This window comes from Vombatus ursinus, unplaced genomic scaffold (assembly GCF_900497805.2).
Source record: "Vombatus ursinus unplaced genomic scaffold, bare-nosed wombat genome assembly UNPS02005459.1, whole genome shotgun sequence".
NCBI lineage: Eukaryota > Metazoa > Chordata > Mammalia > Diprotodontia > Vombatidae > Vombatus > Vombatus ursinus.
Genome location: NW_020945237.1, coordinates 560666 through 574072, shown reverse-complemented (window position 1 = coordinate 574072; position 13407 = coordinate 560666). Strand labels below are relative to the sequence as shown.

The window sequence follows — 13407 nt, the reverse complement described above, 5'->3', positions numbered from 1 at the left end:
TTCAAAAAAAATCTTTATTTTTATAGCATCTTAATTTCCCATCCCCTCTTCCATGCAGAGAGCATCCCTAATAATAAAGAATTAAAAAGAAAAAGCATTTCAGCTAAACTATACCACAAATAATTAAAATCTGACCATATTTGCAATGTTCTACAATCATAGTCTCCCACCTGCAAAGAGGGGAGAGTTTCAAGTCTAACTTTTTGTATTACCTGAGAAAATATTATATAATGTCATTCTGCAACTTTTTTGGAAGTGGTATGTAGGGTACTTATAAGATATAACATGCTTCTATTCGATAGTGGTAAATGTTACAAGGGGGATTCTCCCTTGTTCATTCATAACCCCTTTACCCTTCTTCTTCTTTTTGTAGGTCAATTCAGAGTTTTACACTGGGTGGTTAGACCATTGGCATGAAGCGCACCAGACAGTCAGCAGCGAAGCTATTGTCACCACTCTGATGGACATGCTTTCCCGCGGTGCTAACGTTAACCTGTAAGTGAACCTGGAGAAAGAATTTTTGTTCTCATTTATTTTTCAAGGAACATAAGCAACTCTTTGGAGGATTATAGTGAACACTAAGTTGATTTTTTGTGAAGATAAATTATCTTCAACTCTTTGTTATATTGTATTACATTGATTAGAGTATGGCCCAGTTTAGGCCTAGTTCCTAACATGAGATCTCTTTGAAAGGCAAAAAATAGAGACGTAAGTAAATGAGAAATAGTGTGCCTTAGTGGAAGCCGTGGGATCAAGTCCCACTACTGTGTTGGCAGTCCCTGGAACATATAATAAATACTTGGTGAGTTGAATACTTCTTCATTTAGGGCTGTCTTATTTTTTTCTGCTTAAATTTCTTAGGTTCTGAATTAAAGCAGTACTTTAAATATTTAATTTTGTTGGTTGCTATTGAATCTTTTTTTTAATTGTATTTTTCTGTGGCATCATGGTGACTTTATCTAGGGGGGCAGTTAATCTTTGTGGCTTTATCTTTTGCCTTCAACTTTGCCAAAATCAAAGTCCACAAAGAGTATCTTTCCTGAATTACTAAGGGCTCCTTTTCGTTCAGCAGAACTCTGACAGCTCTCTTTGTCATTTTAGGTACATGTTTATAGGTGGGACCAATTTTGGCTTTTGGAATGGTAAGAGTTCATTTGATCTATGGGATTTTCATCTTCAGTTTTCTTTTAAAATCTGGGTGTTGCAGCCAGTTATATTTACATTCTATGAATTGAGTTTCTTTTGTTGCTGTTTTTTAATATAATTCACCGTTGTCTTTGCATTCGTAGGAACAACTGAAAAATTGTCCTAATTTCATTGCTTTTTCCAAAGACAACTGGTACTTCTGTTTTGTGTTTTCTTCTTTTCTTGGGGGGAGGTCAACTCTCCTTCTATGCCCCACCCTTCCTTTCCTTTTTATTCTGACTTTCCACATCTTCAAGTCTGACTTCATTTAGCGAAGAGTTCCTCTTGATAAAATGGGGCCCAACCTTCTAGGTCTCAGATTCATGCCAGCCAATTCTAAATGGCTCCAAGGCTGGTGAAGTTACTTCTGTGGTTTTTTCTTTTTTTTTTTTTTTCTCAGTATGAGAGTAGATGCATGAATCACCAACTTACTGGTTGGGCAAAGAAAGGGAGAAGTTGTAAAATTTAAATAATACTGCGCATCGACCTATAGTAAGGTCAAGGGTGAAAATAATTAAACCTGAGGGTTTTGGCATAGTTTGTAGCTTTGATGTTATCTGTGTATGCTTGGTTCTCATTACTTATGGTTGAAAGGAAAACAGTGAATAGAATGGTGGACCTGAAGTCAGGAAGAGCTGAGTTTGAATCAGACACTTATGACCATGAGCAATATACTTAACCGCTTTCAACCTCAGTTTCCTGATCTGTAAAATAAAGTGGGAATTATAGTAGCACCTACCCTTTTTTTTTTTTAAAGAGCTCAGTTGTTTGTTTTTGGTGGGGTTGGGGAGAAGGAAAAAAATCTTTATATAAAAATCTTACTGGAACTTACTCTGTGAGGTGGAGGTGAAAAGAGAGTATGTTCCAGGTGTGGGAGACAGCCAGTGCAAATGCCTAAAGAGTGGAGATGAAGCACCATGTGAGAAGAACAGCAAGAATGTTAAGTTAATGAAGAAGTTAGTCATGTTGACAGTAGTTTCAGGGTGGTAATTGCCTTTGATCACCTTGTCCCACTTATTAGCCCTGCCTATCCTGAACCAAAGAGGTCAGTGATGACTATGTCTCCCTTCTTCTCTTTCAATACCAGGGAAACTGAAATCTGCCCCCATTTTCTTTTTTTTTTTTTTTAAATAACATTTTATTTTTTTCCCCAATTACATGTAACAACAATTTTAACATTCTTTTTTTTTAAGATTTGTGTTCCAAATTCTATCCCTGCCTTCCTTCCCTTACCCCTCCCTTAGACGATAAACATGTATTTGCCACCATTTTTCTTGGTAGTTTGGTGGCTTTGGGTTGTGATCTGCATGAATGGAGCAAGTCTCTTGTACTAATGAAGATGATAAATCCATTGAAGCCTTCTAGAATGGGGTAGTATGAAAAAGTGAGAGAGGGTCCAGGTATTTCAGTGGCCCTGTAGTCTTTTATTTTTTAATTTATGATGCTCATATATTTTAAATTTCCTAATTCTGCCCTGCTGTTGCTCAAATCATTCTTCTTAACAAATAAGCAAAATCAAGTAAAAAAATAAATTAATACATGGGCATCTAGGTGGAACAGTGAATAGAGCGCCAGGTGTAGAATCAGGAAGACTCATTTTCATGAGTTCAACTCCAGCCTCAGACACTTATGAGCTGTGTGACTCCAGGCCAGTCGCTTCACCCTGTTTCCTCCCAGTTTCCTCATGGCAGACCACTCTATCATTGTCAAGAAAACCCAAATGAGGTCACAAGGAATCGAACACAACTGAAAACAACTAAACAAGTCTGATAATAGAGGCCTTATTCCACATCTGTAGCTCTACATCTGTCTACTGAGTGTTGGAATGGCTACTTAACCGTCAGTCCTCTGAAGTCACTACTTCTTTTGTCTTCAAGGCATTTCGTGTCCTCATGGAGCTTATTTTACTATGTTTTACCTAAACTTTAACTCCCTCCCCTCCCAGCACCAAGCTGTACACAGTAGGTACTTAATAAATGTTATCCAATTGAATTGTACTGGAAAATCATGAAATAATGGGTGTAGAGAAAGGCTTTATTTTTAGCCTCTATTTGACATATCCAGAAGCATTTTCAAGTGTGTTAATGAATGAATAAATGCAAAAAAATTTTTATTAAGTACTTACTGTGTTCCAGGCACTGGGCTTGCAGTGTATGGCCCAGAATAAAAACTCTCACTCAGCCTTAATGCTAATTTCCCTCTTTTGCATCTTTACTTTAAGCCCCAGTCAGGCGACAGAATGACTTAACATTCAGAATGGTATAACTTGTAAATTTCTAGTTCATTGTTTAGCCTCATTTAGGTTACCTAAGAAGACAAAAATTCTAGGGAAATTGTAGTTGTCCCCCTTTTGTGGGGGATAGGGAAAGTCACCCAGAGTATATGTTGACTGACTCTTTTCCCCAGGGATTAGAATTATTAGGAGGACAGTGTCTCCAGGTCATAGACCCTTCAGAGATTGTCCAGTCTAACCTCATCCCATCAAGGAGGAATACCCTCAATGCCATTCCTAAATGGCGGCCATTCAGCCCATGGCTGAATAATATGGGGTGATGAAAAACTCATGAGTTTGCAGGGCAGCCAGTTCTAGGTCTGGAGAGCTCTAATTGTTGGAAAATTGCCCCTTTATATTAAGAACAAATCTGCCTTCTGGTAGCTTTCCCTTTTGTTCCAGTTCTTGTCTTTGGAGTGACATGGAACATGTCTAATCCCTCATCCACCTCTAAGACTTTGGGGAGTAGCTCTCAATCTCCCACAAATCATCTTTTTGTTTTTATTTTATTTTATTTTTATTTTTAATTTATTTTTAATTTTTAATTTTCTAAAAAAAATTTTTAGGGATTAAGTGACTTGCCCAAGGTCACACAACTAGTAAGTGTCAAGTGTCTGAGGCCAGATTTGAACTCAGGTCTTCCTGACTTCAGGTCCGATGCTCCATGCACTGAGCCACCTAGCTGCCCCTACAAATCATCTTTTTACAAAGCTAATAAACACTTATCATTTGACACACATTCATCACCATCCTTGTCATCTTCCAATTTCATGGTGGCGCCTATAGATATGAACATTACTGTAGATGTGTTCTATCTAGAATATAGTAACATGGGACTGGATTTCCAATTTGTTACTTTTTAAAAAATCGCATTAGCTTTTTTTAGTAACTACTTCAAAAACTTGCCTTTTTTTTTTAACCTGAATTGTTCTTAAGCTACATCTCCTGTGTTCTGTTAGTTTTTTGAGCCTAAAAGCGTAGGACTTTACATTTGTATCTACTCAGTTTCACCTCTTCCCTACCCTTTAGAACCTTACATTCTAATGGGGGCAGAGTATGATGTTCTATGCAGTTGCTTTCTTATATTTCTTCTCTGGGGTCCAACTTGGTCCTTATAATTTTATAGCCTTTGGTTTTCAATGTTTTGTTTTCATTCTTTCCATTTATGTTGTCGTCATTTTGGATTTCTTTTTCTTGGTTCTGCCTGCTTCGCTCTTTATCAGTTCATAAAAGTCTTCCCAGAGAAGAACAATCAATCCTACTTCTACTTTCCAACTAAACAGTCCTTTAAATGCTTGAAGACAGTACTCTTGGCCCCTCAAGGGCCCTACATCTCATAATCATTCAAGAACAGTTGCTTAGGGGGCAGCTAGGTGGCTCAGTGGATGGAGCTCTGTCCTTGGAGTCAGGAGGACCAGAGTTCAAATCTGGACTCAGACATACAGCACAAACATTTGCTAGCAGTATGACCCTGGGCAAGTCACTTAACCCCGATTGCCTAGCAAAAAAAAAAACAAAAACACTTGGCTTAAGTGTATGCCAAAATGATTGCTTTTCCTTGAACCTCTTCTCATTGTTTCAACTGTTAAAAATTGTTACTCTTTTACTTCTTAGGAGCCAATACACCTTATTCACCACAACCTACTAGTTATGACTACGATGCCCCGTTGAGTGAAGCGGGAGACCTCACCGAGAAGTACTTTGCTCTGAGGGAAGCTATTGGAAAGGTGAGTGTTTTGTATAAGGATTCAGGCCTTGAAGGTCTGATGTAAGATGAAAGGCTCATAGGATTTAGAGTCGGAAGGAGTGCTCATAGTCATAATGATGGTGATGAGTAACTGGAGGTTTGCAAAGTGCTTTGCAAGTGCTGTCTTGCTTGCTCCTCATAACAACCCTGGGAGGTAGGTGTTACAAATGAGGAAACTGAGGCCAGAGTGGTTAATTCAGGTCTTCCTGAATTTAGGTTCAGCCTTCTATCTTCTGTCGCCTAGTTGTCTGTAAAATGACTAGATGATTTTTTGTGATTCCTACCTGCTCCCCAGATTGAGATGCTTTGCACATATGATTTGGTTCAAGTCCAGTGGGAATATTATTTTCCATTGATGGTCACAGCCAAGTTGTCCTTGAGGTTTACTCTGCATTCCTGTGCCTTGGACAGATGCTAGTAGCTTAGAGCTGGCCGGGCATTGATGCCTGCCTCTGACAGCATGACCTGAGCCTCCCAGGTGGCGTTTCCTGTCTCTGCTGTGGCTTTTTACAAATCCGCAGTCTTTCTGCTCAGTCACTTGAGTTTAAAAAAAATTTTTTTTCTCAATTACATGGAAACAAAAATTTTTAACACTTGTTTTTAAAAATTTGAGTTACAAATTCTCTCCCTCCCTCCTTCCCCACCTCTTCCTTGAGAAGGAAAGCAGTTTGATATAGATTATGCATGTGCAGTCATGCAAAACATTTCCATGTTAGCCTTGTTGAAAAAGAAAACACAGACCAAAAAATCCCCAAGAATAATAAAGAAAGTTTAAAAAAGCATGTTTTAATCTGTATTCAGACTCCATCAATTCTTTCTCTGGAGGTGGATAGCATTTTTCATCATAAGTAGTCACTTGAGTTTTGAAATAAACTTGTAGTACAAAGATTTTCCACTTGTAGATAGGGAGTGTACGTGTGTGTTTTTAAAAGAAAATTGTCTTAAATTTTTAATGTCATGTACAACCTTTACTTCGAGTTTTTTTAAATCTTTTTCATTTAATTAATTACTTTTTATTTTATTTTTTTTTGGCTCTGTCATTTTGAGACCAGAGGTTCAATGACTTTTTTTAAAGTTATACAGCCTTGGACCCCAACATTTCTCTATTGACCAGTGATCCTTCTGTTACCGGGGGTAGGGTCTATAAACTTGTATTGAAAAATATTTTAATAACTATGTTACAATAGAATTGGTTTCATTTGTAACCCTGTTATTTTATTTTATATATTTTAAAGCTTTTTTTTTTTTTTTTGGTGAGGCAGTCAGGGTTAAGTGACTTGCCCAGGGTCACACAACTAGTAAGTGTCAAGTGTCTGAGGCTGGATTTGAACTCAGGTCCTCCTGACTCTAGGGTCGCATTTAAAAACATTCTAAGAAAGGTGTCCAGAGGCTTTATCCAGTTGCCAAAGGAGGGCACACAGAAAATTAAGAACCCATCTATCTTCCATGGAGAAATATTAAGAGAATAGTATTTACGTTTTACAGTCAGATGTCCTATGGAAGATGGGACAATTCAGATTTAGGACGTGCTGTCCTACATAGAATATGGCCTGAATTTCTTTCCTGTCCTGCCATTTCAGGAGGGGGGATGCTGCTGGGGGCGTTCTCTTTCCAGAGGTTCTGGTTCCTGAGTCACATGCAGGGAAGTCCTTCCTCACACCTGTCTTTGTTTTCCTGCCTAGCTACTTGGAACTCCTGTGAGTTCCGGTCACCACCCTTCCAGAGCTCCCCTTACCACTTCAGAATCTGCTAAGGTAGAGAGCCCCTCCCACTTGTTTTTACTGAGCTGCATGGGCTCTGCTCTTTGCAAAGGTGAGGAAGGGGTGGGGTGAATGGTTTGTAGCTGCAAAAGCAGTTCCTTCTGGACAGGCAGAGCAGATGGGCGCCTGGTCCACCTGTTCGGTGCCAGGAGACAAATAGTTGTTAAGCCTCTGGTTTAATGCATTAGCGTGTTTTCAGAGGATGCAGGGATGAGTCGTCTTGACATGTTGGAGCTAGAAAGAACCGGCTGACCCAGGGATTCTTAACTATTTTGTGTGTCCTGATCCTTTGGCAGTCTGATGCCTTTGGACCCCTTTTCAGAATAATGTGTGTTTTTATTATAATTGAAGAAAATGCTAAATTTTAGAGTTTAGTGAAAATAAAAATAATTTTTTTTTCCATCCAAGCTCCCAGACCCCCAGAAATCTATCCATGGATAGATACCCTCCTGGAGTTTTCTATCCAAGTTCACAGACCTCTAGAAATCTATCCAATCTATCTTGGAGTTCTCTGGGATCCAGATAAAGAACTTCTGACCTAACCTAAGCCTGACCTGAAGCATAACTGTCTCCTATATCATTCCTGCCAAGTGATCCTTCCCTTGTAGGATCTGCCTAAAGCTCTCCAGCAATGTAGAGCTCACTCCTTCCCCTAGATAGCTGCTCATTCCATTTTTGAACAGTTCTGTTTGGGTCTTTGTTTCCTTAGACAGGGCCAAAATCTGCCTCTCTGAACCTCTGTGAGTGCTATGTAAATGTTAGCTATTGTTCTTACTATTTTTTGGCAGGGTGAGGCAGCAGTTGGGCAAAGTGACTTGCCCAGGGTCACACAGCAGTGTCTGAGGCCAGATTTGAACTGTTGTTGTTAATTATTTTATTATTATTATTATTATTAAAATAGAAATAGTCTCAGGTAGAAAAGGCCTCTATCACACATCCAAGTTAAAGATAATAGAATCAGATAATCTAATCTTTATATCAAAGCAGTCAGATTTAGCATTTTAATCATAGATTAGACCTGGAAGAAACCTCAGAAGTCCTTTAGTCCAAGAGGTCCAAAGAGATTAATTGACTTACCCTAAATTACACAGAGAGTAAGCATCTGGAGTAAGAATAGAAGTCAGGACCTCCGACTCCCAAGCCAGTGCTTCTTTCTCCTGGACTCCCTTACCTCCAACCATTAACTTTGAAGGGGATCAATATTTAATTTACTTTCCCTTTCTCATCAATTATTCGTTTTTCCCTTACCAGCCTACTCTGAAACTACTAGCTTGGAGTCAGAGACCGCCATCTTTCTTTGCTAGTTTGTGTTCAGCCTCTGCATCTGCTTGGCGTCACAATCTGCCTGGGTCTCATGCCTCTGTTGCTTTCTAACCTTTCTGATTAGCTGCCTAAATTCTTATTCTCTGGCCCCTTTCTCCATAAATGGAAGAAAGTTCTCCAGACAGTCAGCCTTGTTGTGATGTCTCCATCCTCACCCCGGAGCTGGAGGAGTCTCTTTTTGGGGGTGGGGGTTGTCCCCTCTATCACTTTCCAGCAAAAGCAGCTCAACAGAGACAAAATAATTTGAATGAAGTACTTATTCTTGCCTCTTAATTTATGTTAGTTACAGAGCTTCCGGAGCTGTTTTGTTTTCAAGGCTTTTTGACCCTTGTGGAGAACATGGTATACTGGAAAGGGATTTGACCTGGTTTACGGAGGCCCCATTGAGTTATTTGAGGGTGTGAGAATTATTAGTTCACAGGCTCAAGCTCTAGAATTGGAAACATGTTAGCAATGCTCTCTTCCACCTTCTCATTAGATAGATGGAGAGCCTGAGGCCAATTCAGGCCTTCACGGTTCTTTGGGTGGACTTGACTTCTTTCTAGTACTGTGGACTTGAGTTAATCAGAGTAGCCTCATGGTCTTGTACCATGTGTTTATTTATCTCTTTGTTCTGTTCTTTTGAGACCAACAATCATTCCCCTTGATTGAGGAGAAAATAAGAAAGATCAAAATTGAGTCATTTTGCCTTTTTTTTTTCATCCATTATCATTATCATCTCCATCCATGGGGAATGGTCCTGTCTTCTCTTTGAGCCTTCTCTTTTCCCCTCAATCTAACTAAAAACAAAGAACTCTGTTTTATTCCTCCTGAGCCATTCCATCTTGACAATGACTTTCCTAAGAAGCAGAGCCCGGAACTGAAAACAGTACCCAGCACACAGCAGGCACTTAATAAGTGCTTGTTGATTGGTTGCTCTAAGCAGGGCAGAATACAGTGGGAATATCATTTCCCTTGTTCTGCATACAGTATTTCTATTAATGTAAAGTTAAGATCGTGACCATGGGCAAGTTATGTGGTCTCTGTTTGCCTCAGTTTCCTCACCTGTAAAGGGATAATAATAGGGCCTACTTCCCAAGGTTGTTGTAAGGATCAAATGAGGTAAAAATTGTAGAGCAATTAGCACGGTGTCTGGCACATAGTATGTGTTATATAAATCTCAGCTATTTTTAGCTGTTATTAGATTGTAGCCCCGAGTGGCTCTGACGCATCCTGACTGTGTAACTGGGGGCAAGTGACTAAATCTCTGTCTCAACCTCCTCCCCCACCCTGTGCCTCACCAGGAGTTCCCTAACTGCACACCGAAGAAACCACTGGTCCAGCTCAGAGGAAGCCATAAATAAGTATTTTGGGCTTCTAGATCACAATTATGGTGACTTAGACTAGAGTTTGCTATCCACTAAAGCCCATACCCCAAGACCTTTTCTTTTTCTTTTTCTTTTCTTTTTTTTTTTTTTAGGCAATTGGGGTTAAGTGACTTGCCGAGGGTCACACAGCTAGTAAGTGTGTAAGGAGGCTGGATTTGAACTCCTGACTCTGGGTCTGGTGCTCTATCCACTTTGCCACCTAGCTGCCCCTACCCCAAGACTTTTTGAAATGGAACTATCATATAGACACAGTCATCCCAGTTTACAATAGGTTGTTATTCCTTCATTTGAAGATAAATTCTGGCAATGAGGTAGATACTTGGGGAGATAGTAAATGCCTCTGTCTTCTGACTCCTTAGCATTCTCTTCCTTCTTATACCATATTGCCCAAACTTTCTTTATTTCTGGTTTGGATAAGAATTCAGTTTGATTCAACTTGCACTTATTAAACACCTACTATATGCAAGAATTGTTGTGAGAATCAAATGAGTTAACAAATATAAAGTGCTTTGCAAGCCTTAAAGCGCTGTATAAATTGTTATTATTAATTTTCCTTGGGAGAATATAAGATTTACACAGATAAATAGATGGAAGCTATTTTTATGAGAGAAATCAAATTAACCACTGGGGGAGGGGAGAGGGATCAGGGAAATCTTTGAGGAGGTGACATCTTAGCTGAGCCTGGAAGATGAGGTAGTACTGAGTAGTGGTTAGAGTGCTGGACTTGAAGTCATGAAGACCTGGGTTCAAATTCTTTCTCAGACATTTACTAGCTGTGCGCCTTTGGGCAAGTCACTCTGTGTTTCAGTTTCTTTCTCTATAAAATGAGAGGGTTAGCGTCAATGGCCTCCAAGGACCTTTCAACTCTAGATCTTAGGATAAGGAATCTGAGTGGTGGGTAAGAGGAGAAAACATTCCCAGGCCTGGGGACAACTTTTGCAAATGCATGGAGGTGGGAGATTGAAGCATGAATAGCCAGTTTGGCTCCAATATACATGGAATGAAGAGAAGTAAATGGTAAGGCTTAAAAAAAGTTAGTTGGTGAAGCACTTTCAATTCCAAGTTAGTTTGTTTTAATCCTGTCCTATATTATATATGTCCCTCATCCCCTGCTGACTCTCTTCTTAGCTGAAATCCAGGCGTTCTTACACTTTGATGTTGAGTCGTTTCAGTCATGTTCAACTCTTCATGATGCCATTTGGGGTGTTCTTAATGTTATTATTACCCTCCTGTGATGGTGATGCTACTGATTCGTTGGCCATATGGAAAAGTATAAGGGGAGGAGAATTTACGGATCTGGAGCAGTGGCTGGTGCCTGTCACTTTTCCAGTCTGTAAAATGAAGTTTAAAAAAAAGACTCGTCATCTTCCACAGAAGTATGTAGGATAGTAAAAATGGAAGTACTTTGAGGTCTGTCTTTCAGGCAGGTAGAATTTAATAACGCATTAACAGTCATTCTTGAACTGTCTAGAGCTCCTTTCCTCCCACGTCAACAGTAAATTACTTGGGGTGATTGGGAGGGCTGCCCAGAGTGGAGTCCAGGAGAATTCAGACAGACCCGTGTCACCAGTTTTCTGTCTCTGAGGGAGATGTCGGTACCTCGTGACTTGACAGGTTACTGGTACTGAACAGTGATGACTCCAGGTAGTCTTACTTGCTTGAAAATTTCAAGGTGCCTCCTAGCTAGTAAATAATCCTCTTTGGTGTGGGTAAAAATCTGACTAGACATGGTTAACACTTCAGCCAGAGGTTCATAATTACTCTGCATATTTCAAGAACATTGTAGGAAGAAACTTTTTTTTTTGGGTCAGTTTTCATTTTAATTGTAGGTAACCTTTTTTGGGGGGAAGGGGGCGTTTCTCTGCAGAACTGTCTTAATTCATGAGGAATTTGGTGACAGTTGTCTGTTCTAACTGCTCACCAAGTTTCCAAAGACCCACTTTTGAGATTTTCTTGGTTTTGGGAATTCTGACAGTCACGAGGGACCCTGAATTCCAAGTCACCTGTGTCTGCCCCCAAAGAGTAGGGAATATAATCAGAAGGTCCCTAGGATTACACATTCAGAACTGCAAGAGACCTTACAGTATGTCCAATCCAACTCCATCATTGTATAATTGGAAAACTCAGGGCCAGAGAGTAGGGAATTGATTTACCCAAGGCCACATAGGTAATAAGTAGAATTTAAAAGAAGATCTGCTGCTCTTATCATTGAACCTGCCCTGTCGTCTCCCATCATTTCTACTTGGGTAGAATGTAAGCCCTCTTATCATGTGTCATCTAAGGAGCATAACACTTTACCAATGAGGGGCAGCTTGGCATAGGTATCTGATAGAGAGCTGGCACATACTACCTTTCAGGCTTTATTAGGTACTACTTATTCTCCTTCTCATCCGCTGCACTCTGGCCAGATTGGTCTCTTTGCCATGGCCAGTGTTGAGCTTGGAAGTGGGGAAGATTCTAGTTTCCATCTCAGACCCTTACTAGATGTTTTTTGGCTCTGCACAAGTCATTTTAACCTATTAGCCTCAATTTTCTCATCTATGAGATGGAGATAATCATAGCACTTATCTCACTGGGTTGTGATAATTGGATCAAATGAGATAAAATGTAAAATGCTTTGTAAACCTTGAGGCGCTGTAAATACGTGGCATCTTCCTCATTGTCATCATATCTCCTTCTCTTCGTACAGGCTGCCTCCCCTCCTCCCTCTCCCAAAATGCACTTCCTCCTCACTTCCAGCTCTTAGAATTCCTAGTTTCCTTCCAAGGTCATTGCAAACACCACCTTCTTTTCCTGATTTCTCCAGCTCCTACCCAAAAAAAAAAAAAAAAAGCCAAAAAACTTGCCTCCTAATTATTTTGCAAAGGGTGTCTCAAAAATCTTAGTGCAGCTTAAAACTTTGTTAAACTGCTTTAAATTAAAATTAAATTTGTAAATGTTGCTTAAATTGCTTAAAGCTACGCGAAGACTTTTGAGACACCTGTATCTAGTTTGTATATACTTATGTGTGCATGTCTCTAGAATGTAAGCTTCTTGAGGACAGGGATTATTTCATTTTTATCTTTTTTTTAAAAACCTCTTTGTCTAGCACAGGGCCTAACACCTAGTAAATGCTTAATAAATGCTTGTTGATTCATCAGATGTTACTCGCCACGTGACCTTGGGCAAGTCACTTAATTTCCCAGTGTCCTAAGTGACTTCTGAGTCTTAGATGAGTTTCAGATCTGCATTGCCACAAGGTAATTTCCACATGAGAAGTACCTTATAAAGATGAAATCATAAGTATGGATCACAGAAAGATAGGAATTTTGCTGATACGGAGCAATATTTGTGTGTTCCATGATGTGAAAGTGCCCAGGAACATGAAAGTATGGAAGTGACATAAAATGAGGAGGTTGGACTGACGGTCTTTGAGGTCCCTGAGGTCCCTGTCAGCCCTAAATAGCATCCTTTGAGCCTTTGATGCTTTCTGACCAAGTTGTTATTTATCTGTCTCCTGGCCAGTAAATTTGGAGAAAGGATCATAGATAAAGAGCTCGAGGGGACCCTCACACATCTTTGAGTCAAGGGCCATCGTTTTCCAGCATCGGTGAGGCTGATCTTTGCACTAGGTCGTGTAGGTCATAAGCAGCAGAGCTGGGAAGTTAGTGGCCCAGAACTGAATCAAGATCCACTTTGACTTTTGGCTAGTCACGTATAATAATCCCTAGTTCAGACGCGGCTCAAGTGAATAAAAATCCATCATTAATACTA

At 39.8% G+C, this 13407-nt stretch overlaps 1 protein-coding gene across 2 annotated transcripts in view; it reads left to right on the top strand.

Moving 5' to 3' along the window:
* GLB1 (galactosidase beta 1) overlaps positions 1-13407 on the top strand; it is an 82720-nt gene that overhangs the window by 41208 nt on the left and 28105 nt on the right. For both annotated transcript variants that reach the window (XM_027847821.1, XM_027847822.1), the window contains exons 8-10: positions 374-495; positions 1102-1142; positions 5072-5184. In XM_027847821.1, the coding sequence (XP_027703622.1) occupies positions 374-495; positions 1102-1142; positions 5072-5184 (276 nt within the window). The remainder of the gene's footprint in view (positions 1-373; positions 496-1101; positions 1143-5071; positions 5185-13407) is intronic.